The sequence below is a fragment of the Mesoplodon densirostris genome, chromosome 15, assembly GCF_025265405.1.
Source record: "Mesoplodon densirostris isolate mMesDen1 chromosome 15, mMesDen1 primary haplotype, whole genome shotgun sequence".
NCBI classification, from domain to species: domain Eukaryota; kingdom Metazoa; phylum Chordata; class Mammalia; order Artiodactyla; family Ziphiidae; genus Mesoplodon; species Mesoplodon densirostris.
This window is the reverse complement of record NC_082675.1, coordinates 26,434,211-26,451,693: the sequence shown is the minus strand read 5'-3', so window position 1 is coordinate 26,451,693 and position 17,483 is coordinate 26,434,211. Positions and strand designations below refer to the sequence as shown.

The window sequence follows — 17,483 nt, the reverse complement described above, 5'->3', positions numbered from 1 at the left end:
TGAATAATGAGAAGCAACAGTATATGGAATGTCCAGAATAGGCAGATCTATAGTCAGAAAGGAGGTTAGTGTTTGTCTGGGGCTGGAGGAGGGGTCTAGGAAGTGATTACTAGGGAGAGTGGGTCTTCTTTTGGGGATGATGAAAACGTTCTGGAGTTAGATAGTGGCGGTGTCACACGATTTTGTGAATACACTAAAAACAACTGAATTGTATACTTCTCAGTTTATTTTTTGGTATGTGAATTATATCTCAATTTTTAAAAAGAAAGTAAAGAAGCATTAAAAATTGAGCAAAAGTAGGAGAAAAGTCAAGAAACAAGGCAAACCTGTATCATACAGAAAGGTGGTAGGAGTTGGCAATAATAACAGTAACCAGAAGAAAGGATGTAAAAACAAGAGTTTTCCTCAGCAGTGTGTCTGGTTCTGGTACATATCTATCAACAGAGCAAGGGCTTTGTTGGGTGGTGAGAGAGATTCGCCATATGAAATACAGTCAGTAAGGAAGCCTGTATAATACTGACCTCTACACGAACCAGACAACACAGCAACAAAATTATATAAACAGAAAAGTCAGATTCATAAATATCAAATGTTTTAGTCCCCCCATACCCATTTGCTGTCTTATAACAAATCAAGTAGATAAACTTTAGAAAGAGGACTCAAATACAATAAACAGGATAAGATTAATAAACTTACCCTTCATAGCACAATCCATGGAAGACCACTGCATTGTACGCCTTCGTGTATGGGGGAAGGTATGGGTCACATTTTACTCTGTGAGAATGGAGCCCACTGGGTCCCCATGAAAAGGGATGAGTTACAGATACGGTTTACATCCTCCATCACAAACTGTCAGAAGGAACAAAAACAAGGAAATTTTATAGACTTTAGTCTCTGATCATATACAGTGAGAAAGGAGGTAAGTTTTGATAATGTTTTTAAGCCCCTACATTTTGGAGGGGGAAAGATCCTTTTGAGTAGCATTTGGGTCAAGGAAGAGATCAAGAAGCCAGGGCTCGATCATTTGTAAAACATAATGAGTGTGCCCCCCCTGTATGTGAAAGTGATGGATGGGGCTGTGGTTGTGGTTTGGAAAGCGTCGTAGCTGTCGGTGTTCTCACTGTGGAAACAAACGAGCTCAGCTGGGTTTTCTTACAGTTTACAGGAGTAGAGAAAGAATGAAGCACTCATCAGAACTACTTAGTTAACTTGAAAATATTTAAAGCAAGTTCTCCGAAAAGAATTAGACGAACTGCAAACTTGCAAAGTGAATTATCTTTTGAAAAGCACGTCTTAACGATGAATGTATTTGATGCTAATACATTAGGTATTAAGATGATCATAGTGAGAATCAGACAGCCTGAGTCTCCATAATGGAGGAAAACTTGAAAACTCATCAGTGTCAACTCTGCTTCAGAACCATTTCTAATCCTGGAAAAAGATGGGAAGCCACCTTATAAATGTGCTCTAGGGCAAATGTGGTTCAGGTTTCCCAAAAGTTAAGAACAGCAGTCTCATGGCTGAGCGTGCTGTGGAGAGTCTTGGAGTGCATTGGGCTGGGGTGCCTCAGAGATGCTGAGAAAGAGCCACTAGGAAGAGTGTTTGTTCCGGTGGTTGCTTCCTCTGGCCGGGAAGGAGGCAGCATAGGTGCTTATTTCATGTTTATGATGCGTGCCTTCAGTTTATGGCACGTGAAAGTGGTTTTCCGTAAGAGTTACTAACAGTTAACTTTCTTTAAAAAATATTTTTGACGTGATTTAAAGAAATATATTAAGTAAATAATCACTTAAGCGCCATGTGGATTTGTGACAAACAAGGAGAAATTGGAACAAAAAGCTTTTTTAACCCATTCCTTGTGATGCTGGGGTGAAGAGCGTGGGCTCCCAATAAAGGCACCTGGCATCGGCAGTCCAGAGGAGAGGGGCCTTTTTGCTAGGACAGTGGGGGTGCTGGTCCTGGTGGGGGTTGGGGGGAGTCAGGGGACGTGTGTGGGAAGCCTGGTGGCTGCATGCACCCCACTTCTGAGGAGACCAGGGGTTCCTGGACCTTCTGTACTTCCCCCTCCCCCACCCTCCACTCCCTCCTGGCCCTCCTGTCCAGGGCTCGCTGTCTAGCACATCTGGGCCTGACTGCCCCTTGGGGGAGCATTGTGGAATCCACCCTGAGCCATCCGTGTGACTTCCACCTCTGGAATGGACTGTGCAGTGCTGATGAGGGCTACAGCCTCCCAGTGGTTAATGCAGGGTGGTCGAGTGAACCTTTCTCGGCCGTTCAGAAGCTGCTAGGGGTCTTTCAGGGTGGGCTCATTATCCATTTACACGGTGCAGGCCTGTCACACACCCTGAACCGAGTGTAGTGCTGGGCACATTGCCCAGTCCCTGCCCTGGAGAAGCTTCACCTGCATGAGAGTGGGGGTGTCAGTGGTGGGCCTGGGTCTCCAAAGTAGGAGAGGGGTGAGAGTGACTGGGGACTGGGACATCCCCAGTGTGTCAGTACAGGAAGGCTTCCTGGAGGAGGAGGAGGAGGACGTGGCATCACTCTGTACGGTTAGTTATCTACTGTAGCGCTGGCTGTTTGTCCTCCATCACTTTCTTCTCATCATGGGAATGATGGGTTGAGTGCTGGTGGTTAGAAATCTGCATGAATGGGAGGCTGCTCTGTCTGAGAAGCATATAGATGTTTAATCAGAGCTGTGTTTCTTGCCATGCCCCTTCCAAGGGCCTTCTAACCAGCGGTGCCTTGTCCTTTTCTTGGCAGTCATCCAGTCCCTCATAGCACTGGTGAACGACCCCCAGCCCGAGCACCCGCTCCGGGCTGACCTAGCTGAAGAATACTCTAAGGACCGTAAAAAATTCTGTAAGAATGCTGAAGAGTTTACAAAGAAATATGGGGAAAAGCGACCTGTGGACTAAAATCTGCCGCGATTGATTCCAGCAAGTGTGAGCAGAGATGCCAAGCAGTGCATTCAGACACCCCACGAAGCAGGACTCTATGGAAAATTGACATGTGCCACCGCCTGGCATCTGCTTGTGGCAGTTACTAACTTTCTACAGTTTTCTTAATCAAAAGTGGTCTAGGTGACCTGTAAAGAAAGGATTAAAAATTTAAGATGTTCTAGTTCTGCTTTCTTTGTTTTAAAAATCACTGCTTCAGTCTACTTTAAAAGAATGGTGTTTCTTTTGCTGTCCAAATTTATCCAAAATCTTCAGTTTACATTTAGCCCATAAGGTTAAAAAAAAGTTGTGGTTCCCCTCTTCCCCTGCCCTTGCAACTCCCACTTTCTTGCGTTTAGTTTGTTCTCTGCTCACTTCCCCAAACCCAGGCCCTGCCTCCCGCCGGGAGGGGCAGCCGAGTCCTCTGTGGCTCCTCTGCTGCCCTCCTTGGCGCGCAGCCTGGTGTGGGAGTCAGTTAAGTTTCTCTTGACTCTGATTTATAATATCCTTTAAAAAAAATTAAAAAACAAGCAAACAACCATCTCCACTCCCACCCCCTCCCAAAAACAAAGCTGTGGAAAGGGAGGCCTAGCTCTGCTGTAAAACTCTGGCTAATGTTACCCCAGTAATGCTGACCAGATTGGCAGACCCTACTGTCTGCATCATGATGAACTCCACCTGGGCCGGCCTGCTTAGGGAGACCCCCCCAGCACCAGCTCTGCGACAGCCCCCAGGGGTGTGCCAGCCAGAGCACGGTGCACTTGTGGGAGGAATTTTTCACCAGAGAGGCTCCTGAGGCCACAGGTTGCCACTCCTCCCTGCAGCTGTTCTAGAAGATGTCCAGGTCCCTGCGGACAGTGCTAAAGCCAGAGTGTCTACTTGAAATGCCATGCTCACCGACGTGTCCACCCGACGTAGCTCAGAGCTCACCCTCTGCGTCCTCAGTGCAGCAGTCCCACCGCGGCCCTTCCTCAGCACGTTTGACCCTCTGGCAGACTCCTCTGTCACCGGCACCAGGCTGGGGTCACCGGCGCCCCACTGGCCCTTCCTCTGGAGCATCCACACGGCCCAGCCCAGGAACAGGATGGCCTCCCCCTCCCACTGGACTCATGGCCTTCGCGGAGTCAGGCTCCATGTGAAGCTCACTCAGTAATATCCTTTACATGTTTTATATTGTTTTGACTGCCTTTTTTTTGTAGAAATAAAAATTGACCTTAGAATTTATCATCAGATGAACTTGTAAGGATTTGAATGTTAATGTCTTTTCAAAGCAAGTGGGACTGTCCCTGAAGTAGAAGAGTCCTTGTCACCGACACCCAGGGGAAGCTAGTGGTCCAAGCACTGTGTGTCACCACTTCCACTTCTGCCACTGGTGGCTTCGCTTCTGGGCGCTCCAGGGGCTAGATCCTGTGGGGAGGATGACTTAACCTTGGCTTTCTGTTTTAATTTCAGTTCTATAATTTGAGGTCTTTCCAGGCTTGCAGACCTGAGGTGGCTTGTGTGCAGAGGTGGGGTGATGGTGGGTGAGGCCGCATACGTGCAGCCTGCAGTGGGTCTCATGAACGCAACTTCTTTAGTCCCAGGTACGGAAGAGTCACGTTCTGGAGCCTCCCGTGCGCCCGGGCTGGTGAGGGCGCCGGCCAGCACATCCACATCTGTCTCTTCATTAGCAGAAAGGCGATGATGGACTTTACTTCACTCACATGCAGATTTGTAATAAAATGCCAAATTCTGTCAGAAGCTATCCAGATAAGTTACCATTTGTTCTCGTCGCTTCTCTGAATCCAGAAATATTGCCATTCCTGGAAACTGTCCCATTGCTTCGTATTTCTACCAGCGTAGCTCTGCCCGCCCATCGCCCCCTCTCTTCTCTGCTCACCACCAGGAGGACGTCCACCATGGTCGAAGCCGGCGGCCCCTCAGGGACTTGCATCCCCTGGCATCACAGCCGGGGTTCACCCATCAGCAGGGGCCTGGCCTCCGAGAGAGCGGGGTGGTGGGCGGTCCCTCCCTCCAGCTGGGCTCCTGCTCCACCAGCGGGCACTCCCCGAGCCCTCGGGCAGGCATGAAGCGTGCCAGTAGGCGCCTTGCTGCTCCGGGGCCAGACAGCTGGATCCCCCAGAGCAGGGGAGGGCTGTGATCACCACACCTCCGATGGGCCCCGTGGGAATTCACGCTCCTGCCCGGTCCCCCCGCCCCTCCCCCTATGGCGGGGACTAGGCTTTCTAAGATGCTGCGATCTACTCTGCTGCCCTTAATAAAAATGGTCTCGGACACTCGTCTGGTCGTGTGGGTCTCTTCTTTACTGGGGGTGGGCAGTGCCAGTGGCCTGGGGTCTTGGGCAAGTTCTTCTGGCTTTCTCCCCACACCTGGCCTCCAGGAGAGGTGCACAGAGGTGTCCTGGCCATGCTGAGGGAAGCAGAAAGGGCTGCAGAGACACTCTCAGGTGTCTGGGGAGGGGAGAGTGACCTGTATACGTGTCACCTCAGCCACATTTAATGGAGGAGCAGACTGGGGCCCTGAGGAGGGTGCTGTCTGGAAGAAGGTCAGGGAGTTGGTGAGGGTGTGCCCAAGGGAGGGGCTGGGCCACTTCCTTGAATAGCTCCAGCCCAAACCCACCTTCTGCGACTGCAGCCCTAGTGCTGACTCAGCACCAGGCCAGCTAAGGCCCTGACACTTATTGTCAGCTGAGTTCCCTGCTTGGAGTCTGACACCAGCTGAGACCCTGACAGCTAGGTCTGTAGTCCAAGAGGGAATTTCCTGGGGCAAGTTTCTGGGGCACCAGAAAGCAAGGAGGCTGGGGGCCTTCCTTGATCATCAGTGGGTACTCTGCTCGTCCTAGCACTGTCCTAACTCTCAGGACAGACCCGCGGGCACCATTACCCTGTTTTCACAGAGGTGGAAAGTGACTCGGTCAAGGGCCCCTGGCCTGTGCTGTTACAGCCTGGTTCCAGTGCCCTCGCCTCCCACGACTGGCTCCCCTTGAGCCCAGACACAGCTTCAGACCCTCCCCAAAGCCTGTGAGACCCTCTCAACTCCCTCCACTCGGTGGCCACCGTCCTCTCGCCTTCCTCACTCTGTTCATTGTTCAGCTCGAGATATGCAATGACTGCATCACCTTGGCCTGGCTTCTGGCGCCCTCCTGCCCGCTGGGGCTCCTCTGGCCAGGGCCCTGGACTTCCCAGTGCCAAGTCCACAGGGGGTGGCCTCAGCCCTGCTCTCGCTGTCTTCCCTTGGCAGCATGTCCGTGCCGCACCCTGCAGGGCTGCACCTGAGCCTCAGTCCTCCTGCCGGTCTGCACTGGCTCCTCCTCGCCTGCTTCCCTCATGCACGAGGGGGAACGGCACACCTGCCCCAGGAGCAGAGCTGAAGGTCGGTTCTTGCACAGCACAGTGCCTGGCCCAGGCCACACTTGGTAGACGGCTGTTTCCTGGGTGCTGGCAGCCTGGTCTCCTGGGGGTGCCGTGCAGGCTGTCACCAGAGTGGAAGTCTCAACATCACAGAGGCTTTGTCCCCATGCTTTGCTGTGTATTCCCACCCCCCACTGCAGCCCGGTCACACGACTGCCCCCGTGTGTGTACCAGACTGTGAGCTCCTTGCAGGCTGTGTCCCAGCTCCCAGCCCCAGCCTGGCATGGAGCAGATCCTCCGTGCCTGATGAATTGGTGGCTAACAGTAAACCCCTAGCCTGGGCCGTCCTGGGCACAGCAGGTTTTATGTGAAAAATACCCCATCTCCCTGGGGGATGCCCGTGGCCAGCCTCGAAATGGGCCCTCTGCCTTCTTGTCCCCTTCTCTCTGTTCTTCAGTGCCCATGGCCTAGGGTTGGTCTGGGCCCTCATCTCTGCTGCTCCCTCTCTGGCTCCCTGGGTGACAGTGGCCACTCCCACAGCTTCCTCCAGCATCTGTGCAGACCCCCCTAGTCTCTCCCTTGTCACCCACACCTGTCTCCTGGGCCCCAGAGCCATACAGCCAGCCCCTCCTCTCAGAACAACAGACCCGCCTCGGGGGAGGTGCCTCTGTGCTTGCTGCCCAGCTCCAGCCAGCAGCCTGTGGGAGCACGGCCAGACCCCAGCGGGCCGGGGCGAGGAGGCCAGGGCCACACTCACAGCCATTCCAGTTCACAGCTCTGGATGAAATGGGGGAGGAAAGGGCCTGCGGCTAGAGAAGTCAAGGTCAGAGGAAGGGTAGGGGTAGAGGATAGAGCCAGAAAGAGGGGGCTGAAGCCACCAGTCAAGGGGATGGGGCCCTACCCTCACCCCTTTAGAAAGTGCAGAACTCTTTTGGCCCTGGTTCCATGCTTGGTACAGACTAAGGCCCAGGGCATGTGGAGTAAATGAACAGGCAGCCTCACAGCTCTGCTCCCCTGCTCCCATCTCTAGGTCTGCAAAATGGGGGCACCGGTGCCTGCACACAGGCACTATGATGTGAGATTACATGCGACAAGAAGGACCACATGGGTTTCCATCTGCTCCTGGCATCGCCTTGATCCAGGCCACAGGAGCCCCGGTCACAGGGCATCTACACATCACCAGGGGTGCCATTTCTGTAGAAGACCATCCCTCCTGGAAAAACGTAAACACACTCCTGCAAGTTTGCAGGACCTCCTCAGACCCATCCCCTAGGGTGGCAAAGGGCTGCTTACTTCAAACAGGTGATGTCTTTAAAGTCAATTGAGATTATAATATGCCTCCCAAAAAGTAGCCTAGTGAGACATTCTTCCAACCCCTCACTCCCCTCCTCCTACCCACCCCCACCAAAAGAAAAGAATGAAGAGAGCCTAAGCATGAGCAGCGGCAAAGGTGGAGGCACTGCAGATCTTTGCAACAGTGACCTCGGTGGGCCCTGAAGGAGTTTCGTGTCCTTCTTGTGTCTGGGAAGGTTTCCCGGGCACAGTCTATAAACACCCAAGTTTACAGGACACGTTACTTTATTAATACAGCCATCTCTGCCCTGTGCACCCAAACAAGGAAGATGCTTACACAGCACTGTGATGCCCCCCCCACCCCCACCCAATGCTTGGCAGGCCCCAGGCCCAGAGGTCACAGCTGCCACCAGCAGCCAGAGGGCTTGCAGAAGCTCTGCTGCCACTGTGAACCATGAGGACCTGGGCACAGAGGTGGCAGCATCCAGCCCAGGAAGTCACAGCCTGCTCTGGGACCCAGTTCCCTTCCTGGGCACCAAGGGATGTTAATGCTTGGCTGTCTGCCAGGGTCACAGTGGGGAGGGCTCCAGAAAGGTTTCCAGAGTGGCTTTACTGGGGGTCCCCTCTCCGGGCCTCTTGGAGTCTAGCTCGTGGAGGGCACAGAGCTGCACGCCGTCCTGGGCAAGCTGAGCCCACAGCACCGGTGCCGTGAGGACACGCAGCTCGTGTAGGCGCTCCCAGGAGCAGGAAAAGGCATCAGGACCCTCACCGCTGCCCCCAACCGGAGGCACACTCGGATAGCCGGGGTGTGCCATCAGCTCGGCTGTCACTGCGCGTCCAGTGGGTATACCCTCCAGGGCCTTAGCCAGTGCCCCTGACACGTGGTGAGCGGACATGTGCCGGCCGCAGGTGCTCAGGCCCACGAAGACATCGGTCCACCTGTAGATGCCGGGGCATCAGCGGCAGGACTGCAGGGCCGCAGTGGGCAGGGGTAGGGCAGGGGTAGGCCGGGGGCGGGACGGATCTGGGGTGGGGACACCACCAGTCGAGGATGAGAAACGGACACAGCTGGCCAAGGTGAACAGCCAGCTGGACACACTGGGACCTGGGCCTGGCAGGGGGCAGGGGGCCTTACCGCAGGCCGTGGCGGGCAAAGGGGCCCATGGCGGCGCGGGCGTCTTGCTCCACGGCGCAGGCGAAGGCGCGTGCTGGGGCCTCGAGCCAATTGCAGCCGCCCACCCCGCGCTCCATCGGCAGCCTAGTGAAGCGCACCCCGCAGGCCTGCAGCGCCTCAGCGAACACCTGGCACACTCCTGCGGGCGGGGCAGAGTCAGGGAGAGGCTCATGCAGCACCCCCCCGACCCCGGCCTGGGAGCACCAACCCACGCACCTGGGAGCACGTGCACGTGCTGGTGCCCGTCCACGTGAGTAGGGTCCCTGCCCAGTAATTCCCGGAAACGGCTCAGTTGGGCCTCCAGCTCTCCTCGAACCTGAAGTAAGAAGGTGATTGGCACATAGAACGTCCGGAAGCAGCTACCCAGAAGGACCCCGTCCATGTGGTCCCCTGTGATCGCCCCTGTGTTTGAACCAGGAAGGCATCCAGAGCCCAATTCTGCTCACGGTACCCTCGGGGCGGAGCTTTGGGGGAGTCACCGCGAGCATCTTACTGAAGTCGCACCTCCGCACCTGGGGCAAGACCACCTCTCCGGCGGCCACCGCCTCCCGGAATCCCATCTTGCCGAGGAAGAAGCCTTCGGGGCCGAGCAGCGACGAGGCGCCGTGGCGGGCCGGGCCCACGGGGCGGCCCTCGGATAGGTTGGCGTGGAGGCCCGTGGGGATTCGGTGCCTGCGGGCGGAGCGCGAGCGGGAGCATCGGAGGCGCGGGGCGGCGGCCCCAAGCCCGCCCGGACCCTGCAGGGGGCCGCTGCTCACCTGTGGGCCAGCTCAGCCGCGCTCTCGGCGGCCGCGCCGTTGACCAGCAGGGACACGCTGGTCACAGCCCCCGCCAGGAAGGCTTCTACGATGCCCTCGTCGCGCCGCGGGCAGTAACCAAAGTCATCTGCCGTGACCACCAGCCGCACACGGGGCCGGGCCATGGTCCCTCCACCAGCTGTTCGGGCCCGTGGGGCTAGGGCCGGACAGTCCAGGCCCCGCCCCAGACGCGGCCCGAGGCCCCGCCCCGACGCACGCGCCCGGCGCGCCCGCGCTTTAGCCTTTGTTCTCGCCACCTGCTGGTTCCCGGGATCCCTGCAACCGCCAGCCACCCAAAGTACCCCGCCCCACCCGGACCGCGGCCCGGTTTATGGCAACGGGAAACTTACAGTGACTGCAGAAATGTTTAATATGAAAAACGGAAAAATAAACCTGAAGAAAAAAAAATCTCTTACCCTCCCCCAAGATCACCACCGTTCACTTTCCGGGTACTGTCTCCCGGTATTTTCTCTAAGCAAATAAATACACCCAAGTTTTCTGCTCCTTCACCACAAACTTTTTTGTGTTGTTTTGAGAAGACAATGAACACATCAGTGTTATCTCATTCTTGTAGTGTTTCATTTTTTTGATAGTGACTGAACTTTTTCATGTTTTTATTAGCTATTTGTATTTCTTCTTTTTCAAATTGCCTATTTGTCTTTTGCTGATTTTCGAAGATGAGGCTGCTTCTTGATTTGTAAAAGCTCTGAACAATAAGAACACGAAAGAAAGCATGTACACCAATGGCTTTGTTTCAGAAAGCATGAGTCCCAGCTTCCATCTCTTGAGCTCTGTGCCAGGCTACAACTTTTACACTCATGACCTCTTTTTTTCCTCTGTGATCTAGAAAAGCTTTCCTTACCAATGACTTTACAAATAATCACCACGGTTGACGGCCAGGGTTTTCATTGTGATGTGGCTGTCTTGATTTTCCCAGTGGAAAGTGCAGTATTTGTATCCAGCCTATGAGGTTGGTCATGTCATTCCTGTTTTACAGATGAGGAAACTGAGTTGGGAGGGGTAGTGTCTTGCCCTGCGTGAGGAGCAGTGGAGCTGGGACTGACTCCGGAGCTCTGGCCTGCCTCTGGTCTGCTCGGCTCCTCTACACCCTGATGGCCCCCAGGTCAGGGGCCAAGAGGACAGAGCCGAACTGGAAAATAACAGATAATACCCACCTCCGTGGGGACGTTGTAGGAATTGGAGGCCTCAAAGAGCCCTTCACCAAGTTTTTGGCATAAGGACTATTGTGTTCAATAGTGGTGATTAAAGTGTGGGATCTCAGCCACTGGGAAGCTGGTCCTGGAAAGGCCAGAGGCCCTGAGGGTCCGCTACTGGAAGGAGGAAATTCACACTTATTGAGCACCTACTGGTATTAGAAAGATCATAGGTTAGGGGTGAGCGCTGCAGTTCCTATCTCCAAGGAGTGCGATCTGACAGTCAAGTAACAACAAGGTGTGGCAGAGTCTGGGATGGGGTGTGTTGTAATTCTGTTGGGGGGGACGGGCCCTCTGGGAAGGCTTCTCTGAAGAGGTGACACCTGCGGGGGGGGTGTTGCATTAGGAAGGCCTCCGGGGCAGAGAGGGAAAGGAGGGAGAGGAGGTAAAGATTTACAGGGTCTTATTAGGGTGCGGGTGTGTTGTAGGAAGATTTGATGTACTTTCCAAGCCCATGTGGAAGGACGCTCAGCTCCACTTACAGAGAAGGAGCAGGTGATTAAAGAAGGTGAGTCACACCGGCAGGAAAGAGCAAAGCTAGGAGTTGAAGCTCGTCTGTGACTTAGAGCCGGGACTCCTCCCACTGCGCTGGGGACAGACCCTGGGGTGTCCACACTGGGCGAGGGGAGGGCCCTGGAAAGGAGCAGTCCGCAAGCAGGAGCCAAGGACAACTCAGCGACCAAGAGGGGAGCCGAGGAAGGTGCTTGTGTCACCGGGAGAGGCCGTGGCTTTGTCCCTTAGGCTCCCCTCCAGGCCGGACCGAGGCGGTCAGCAGCAGCGACGTCCTCCCGCTCCCTCTGCGAATATGGGCGGGGCAAAAGCGTCAAAGTGGGGGAGGAGCCGCGTGGGCCCCGCCCCAACTATTGTGCCGCGGGAGCGGGCGGCGAACGGCGCGGCGCGAGCCAATCAGGACGCGGCGTGCAAATGAGCAGGCCCGTCAGAGGCCTCGAGCGGCGCGGACGCGAAGATCCCAGTGCTGACCGCACCGGAGCGTGTGCCCAGTGGGCGCGGACTTGGTGAGCAGGTCTCCCGGGGCCGGGTGGCCCGGGGCCGGGGCACCAGCGCCAGGAGGACGGAGGGCGGACGCACTGGGCCCAGAGATGGACGGAGACTGGATGCGCAGTCACTCGGGGGCCCCAGCCCCGACTACTCTGGACACAGACGGTGCTGAGACGCCCACGGGGCTCCGAGCAGAGGACCGGCCTGACATGTGAAGGACGTGGGGTGCGGGGAGCCATTGACCAGCGGCCCACGGACGGAGGGAGATGCAGACCCACAGAGGGCTGGGGGCACCCTCACACCATCTCCCCGACCGGTTCAGAGAGGAATCTGCGGCTGCATCGCGGAACCAACGAGAGAGGAAGAGGGCAGTGGGCCCGGCCACTTGCACCATGACCAGCTGTCGCCACCATTCGGGATACTTGGCGGACGACGAGGCTGGCCACACCACCTACATGGCCCGGGTAAGTGTGCCCAGCAGGGCCCAACTCTGAGCCTCCAACATGTTCCTCACCAGTTCTGGCGCCCACATCACAGCCCCCTTTCTCACTTCCTACTGATGTCCTCTCTGGACCTCTTAGTGACCTGTTGCCTTGACCACTCCTAGTTACCCCTGCTGGGCCCTACCTAGTCACCTCGGTCTCCGTCTCATTCCCTGTGTCCCCTGATCTCGGACTGGGAGGGGCATGGTGGACTAGAACCCCAGAGTGGGAGCATAGAGTCTACTCGGGGCCTACGGCTCGAGGGGCAGAAGCAGCCATGGGGCGCATAGGGCTCAGGACCACAGGTAGTCTGTACAGACCAGCAGTGGGGACGGGGCTCAAGGGGTTTTGTGATTCATGTCCTGGATGAGGACAGAAGTGGACTTTCAGACTCCCCAGCCAGGTCTTTGGTATGTGAAATGTATGTGTCAGGGAAGCTTCAGGGCAACCCTGAACAGATCCCCACTTTACAAGAGAGGAAGTTGGACCTCAAGAGGGGCCTTTGTGCCCACAGTCACCTGGCCTGAAGCTGACAGAGCCAGGGTCCAAATCCAGGGCCGCCTGGCTCCAAAACCTAGTTCCTGGGTCTTCCCTGGCAGTCCAGTTGTTAAGACTCCATGCTTCCACTGCAGGGGGCACGGGTTCAATCCCTGGTTGGGGAACTAAGATCCTGCATGCTGCGTGACACGGCCAAAAAAAAAGAAAAAATAGTTTCTTCCACTGCCCACTTCCCACCCAGTTCCTGGTGCCCTAGGAGGACCCCAGGGGACCCCTCCCCCCATGGGGCATTACTGCCCACTGTGATATGCCTGTTTGCTCAGGTCCAGCCACCTAAGAAGTCACTGTTCCCGGAAATGGGGCAAGCCTCCAAGCTGGGCCACACACCACACCCCACTTCGACGCATGGCCCCTCAGGCAGTTCAGGGCTCTGCAGCCACCGCCGAAACCCCAAGGGCCCTCGACCCTTTAGGAGCTTCCTGGATTTCCTTGTCGAGGGTCAGGTGCTGGACAGCCTGCAGACAGTGGTGGAGGAGGCAACTGAGCGCATGGCCACCATAAAGACAGAGGCTGGGGTGCCGCTGGTGGAGGTGGAGGACCCGATGGAGGTGCCGAGGGGTGGGCGTCAGGCGCGGGCCCGGCCCATCCTCAGTACCGTGCACCAGCACTGCACCCGGCCGAGCCTCTGCATGGGGCGTCCCAACAATTACCCGTCCTGCTCCAGCTCCACGTCCGACTCCCACAGCAGCTTCACGGCCAACTGGCCGGGCTCCCATAGCTGGGACAGCGACCTGGGTGCCCGCAGCTTGGGTGCACTGCCACCCATGAAGGACAGACTCCTGCTGGAGAAGAACCTCAAACGGCTGCTGCAGCTGGAGAACAGAGGGGTGAGGTCTGGGGCTACGGCCCAGGTGGGGCAGGGGTGGACCCCAGCCCAGGGCCAGGCCTGGCTTGGCTGCCCCTCGATGCCTCTGAGAGTCCTCCTCTCTCTGCAGAAAGGCCTGGGGCAGTCCTGCCCCCATGGGGACTCCCTGCCATGGGACTCACTGGGCAGCCAGACCAGCAGCCAGTGGACCCTAGAGCAGCCCCTGTCCTGGTTCTCAGGCCTTCTGGGCTCGAGCTCAGGCACACCCGAAGTGTCAGAGCTGGGGCCAGCAGAGCGGGAGCTGATCTTCCTCAAGCTAGAGCTGAACAAGGAGATGAAGTCCTTGCTGAGCCAGCCAGGGTCCTTTGACCTGCCCGGCTACTGTGCTCTCCGAGAGCCCCATCGGACCCTAGACTTCCTGGCTGAGCACCACCTGTTCCCCGCCCTGCAGGACATGGTCAACCAGGCTGTGGACAAGCTCAGTGGTGCCTGCCGCCGAGACGGCTGCCCTCTCTTCCTGTCAGAATGGGAGCCCTCCCCAGAGTCCAGCTCCAAGCTGGTCACACCCACTGATGGGGAGGAGCCCTACGATTTGCTGCCCACCACAACCTCCAGTCCCAGGATGGAGCACAGAAAGAGCATCAAGTACAGGGGACGCGGCAAGGCCAAGGAAGGTGGCTCCCCGGTGTCTAGCACCCAAGTGGACACCAGGTTCCGGCTTGAGGTAACACCCACAGAAGAGCCCAAAGTCCCTTCACCCCACCCCAGGCAGGAGGGGCTTGACCAGGACCCCAAAGTACGGAGACTACCCCTGCCCACTTCTGGGCCCCTGAGCTCCAGCCAGAGGACCCAGCCCTGGTGGAGCCTGCACCTTACCCTGCCCGCCACCGGGATTGTGATGAAAGTGCCCTCACGACAGACCCATGTCACCACCCCAGTCTCAGCTCCGCTGGCCTCCTCCCTCCCGTCCTCCTCCCACTGCCTCCCCAGGTTCTCACCCCACAACACCTCCGTGGTAAGGGGCTTCTTGCCATCTCCTGCTGTGCCGTATCCGGAGGTGACCTCCTCAAGGTTGGGGCCAGGGTTCTTAGGGATGGATTTGCAGTGGTAGGGCTCCTACCGCCACCGCACCTAGCGGCCACTGTCACTAGCAGGTGCCCAGGGTCCAGGTCTCTTGCCCTGCCCTTGTGAAAACCACCTGAGTAGGGGATGAGCTGATGAGGGGACCAGGAATCCTGGCCTAGCTACTACCACGTGTTGTCAAAGATGAATAAAGGCTATTTCTTATTCTGGGTATTTTTTTAACATTTGCATGTGAATCTCAGAGGCCCTCCCAAGTGAGGAGGGTCCTGTCCCTCGTGGACAGTGGCCTGAGCCCAGAGTAGGGCCCTGTGTCTGAGGTCTAGCCCCCTCTGGTCCTGCTGCCCAGGACAGGACTCACCAGTGTGTCTGCCCCGCCGAGAGGGAGTTGCTTGGGAAGGGTGCGGAGAGGACTTGGTGGCTTCACCCTGGCGGCTCCCCAGCGTGGCCCCTGACCCTGCTTTCACCCATCAAAGCCCAGGTGTGCTTCCCTCCTCTGAACCCTGGCCTGGGTGAGGGTTGTGCAGGCTCCCTTTTGGCTGATACAGTGACTGATGTCACTGGCCTTGCCCCGGGCCTGACGGGTGTGGCTGGCATGATAACAGGGTGGTAAGTGGGAGGTGGGCCAGCACGCAGGACCCCAGCTCAGCTCTCCATCAGGCCAGCAGAGCAGATGTGGTGAGGCCGCACCCTGAGTGGACTGAGCGCGGCGCCGCGTGGGTGACGCGGAGGATGCTCTGGGGGGGAGGGCACCCAGGGTGGCAGGCAGGAGTGGATGACGTGTCTCCCTTTCCCTCCCTGCTGCCGCACAGCGCCCCAGTTACAAGTTCACCAAGAAGAAGACGCTGCCCTCCATCCCGTCCAAGTGCACCACCATGTCCCGCCTCTCCAACCCCTGGCACGAGGAGCTCGTTGACTACCTGAAGGGCCAGGCTGTGTCCTTGCTTGCCTACAAGTACAGGTTTGAGAAGAACCTCACTGGGCAGCTGGGCTTCATCTCCTTCCCCATCACCGAGGCACTCCTGGACCTCTTCCTGGGCTTCAGGGAGGTGAAGGGCTCGCGCATCCGTCTGTCCTCCACAATCGACTGGAGCTGCCTGCTGCGCAGGCTGGAGGAGGCCGAGTTTAGCCAGCGGTCACCCCAGCGGGAATCCCGGCCCCCTTCCCAGCACACCTCCCAGCACAGCACCCCCCAGCGCAGCATGCGGACACCCACCGCGCCATCCAAGCTGGCCGCCAGGACCCACAGGGTCCAGGACAAGCCCACAGGGTCCCGCCTCAACATGAGGTCCCTGGAACCCCGGCTGCTCGCCTCACAGGAGCGCCTGCCAGCCGTGGAGCAGGAGCCCGCCAGACCGCCAGAGCCCAAGCTGTTCCCGTCCCCCACCAACACTGGCGTGGCCTCCCATCAGTCCGACCAGGCAATGGACATGGAGGACCACCAGAGCATCGAGGAGGAGGAGGAGGACAAGGAGGAGGATGGAGAGGAGGAGGAAGAGGACGAGGATGGCTTTGGAGATGAGGGCGAACCCCAGAGCTCCCCGGAGCCTCAAGAGGAGGCCGTGGTCAGCGCCACGGCGGCAGGCTCAGGTGTGGGCCATGGTGACTGCCCATGGGGCCCCTGAAGTGCACCGAGTGCTCCATGCCCCACTCCTCCCGCCCCAGGGGCCACTGCCCTCGCAGCCATCCCGCCCCGAGCAGAGGTCAGAACAGCTGGTGCCCACGAGGAACTCTGCTGAGCCTCTCAGGGGAGCCAACGGGAGAAATAAAGCTTGTGTTGATGGAACATGGTTTTCCTGTCAGAGATCTCAGGCATCCTTCTGACCACTTGCCCCCGAGGAGCATCTCTGGAGAGCTGGGCCAGGCCTCCACGGCAGCTGCCGGTGCCCTGAGCCCCGTGACCTCCTGGGCTCTGCTGCTCGCTCTTCTGCACTCCAGTCTGCACCTTCCTGCCTCTTCAAGCCTCTTAGGACTCATGGTCCCCACCCCCACGGCCCCTGTGCATCACACTTCCACTTCCCTAGGGCTCCTCCTCTGCCAGGGCGTATCCTCCCTCTCCTGATGCTCCCACGGCTACCTGTCTTCCTAATTTTTTTTTTTTTTTTTTTTTTTTTGCTGTACGTGGGCCTTTCACTGTTGTGGCCTCTCCCATTGCGGAGCACAGGCTCCGGACGCACAGGCTCAGCGGCCATGGCTCATGGGCCCAGCCTCTCTGTGGCACGTGGGATCTTCCCAGACCGGGGCACGAACCTGTGTCCGCTGCATCGGCAGGCGGACACTCAACCACTGTGCCACCAGGGAAGCCCCGTCTTCCTAATTTGTATTTCTCAGCTCGTGCTCCTGAGGTCACCCAGGGGCTGCTGGTAGGTCAAGCCATGGATTGGCTGACCCAGCTGGCCGTGTGACTGACTACCCCTTCCGCAGAGGCCCTGGGCAAGGCAGCTCTCTCTCTTGAAGGGTCTGTGGGCTCGGCTGGTGCTGTGCTCAGAGGATCTCATGTCCAAGGTTCTCCTGGAGCTTCTGGCCATCCAGTGTCCCCAGCTCCTCCCCTCTGCCTTCCTCGGGCAGCCTGTTTGTTCCCCTTCAGGCATCTTCACCTAGGGAGCAGCTCCACCCCCACCCCCACCCTGCCCCTATGGTGGAGAGAAGATGCTCAGCCTCGCTGAGCAGGCCGCCATTTCGGGGAGGCTGGTGGATCTCTCATGCCTCCCCTGGAGCCCGCCAGGTGCGCGGAGGCCAGACCTGCTCGGCCCGGGCTGACCGTGCTCAGTGGCCCACAGGTGAGGACACAGCAACTA

General features: G+C 57.6%; 3 protein-coding genes across 4 annotated transcripts in view; 2 read left to right on the top strand and 1 right to left on the bottom strand.

The window, feature by feature from the left end:
* The window catches only part of UBE2L3 (ubiquitin conjugating enzyme E2 L3), a 43,885-nt gene extending 40,768 nt beyond the window's left edge, over positions 1-3,117 (top strand). For both annotated transcript variants that reach the window (XM_060119172.1, XM_060119173.1), the window contains one exon: positions 2,758-3,117. In XM_060119172.1, the coding sequence (XP_059975155.1) occupies positions 2,758-2,912 (155 nt within the window). In that variant the 3' untranslated portion in view covers positions 2,913-3,117. The remainder of the gene's footprint in view (positions 1-2,757) is intronic.
* Positions 3,118-7,953: 4,836 nt separating this feature from the next.
* YDJC (YdjC chitooligosaccharide deacetylase homolog) lies at positions 7,954-9,719 on the bottom strand. Its single transcript, XM_060119188.1, has 5 exons — positions 9,509-9,719; positions 9,263-9,422; positions 8,967-9,066; positions 8,712-8,889; positions 7,954-8,515 (listed from the first exon to the last, which is right to left on the bottom strand). The coding sequence occupies exons 1-5, from the start codon at positions 9,670-9,672 to the stop codon at positions 8,146-8,148; spliced, it is 972 nt and encodes a 323-aa protein (XP_059975171.1). The 5' UTR covers positions 9,673-9,719; the 3' UTR covers positions 7,954-8,145.
* Positions 9,720-11,729: 2,010 nt separating this feature from the next.
* On the top strand, positions 11,730-16,460 carry CCDC116 (coiled-coil domain containing 116). Its single transcript, XM_060119151.1, has 4 exons — positions 11,730-12,224; positions 13,064-13,627; positions 14,057-14,329; positions 15,498-16,460. Exons 1-4 carry the CDS (start codon positions 12,027-12,029, stop codon positions 16,308-16,310), a joined length of 1,848 nt encoding a protein of 615 aa, XP_059975134.1. The 5' UTR covers positions 11,730-12,026; the 3' UTR covers positions 16,311-16,460.
* The last annotated feature ends 1,023 nt before the right edge of the window (positions 16,461-17,483 follow it).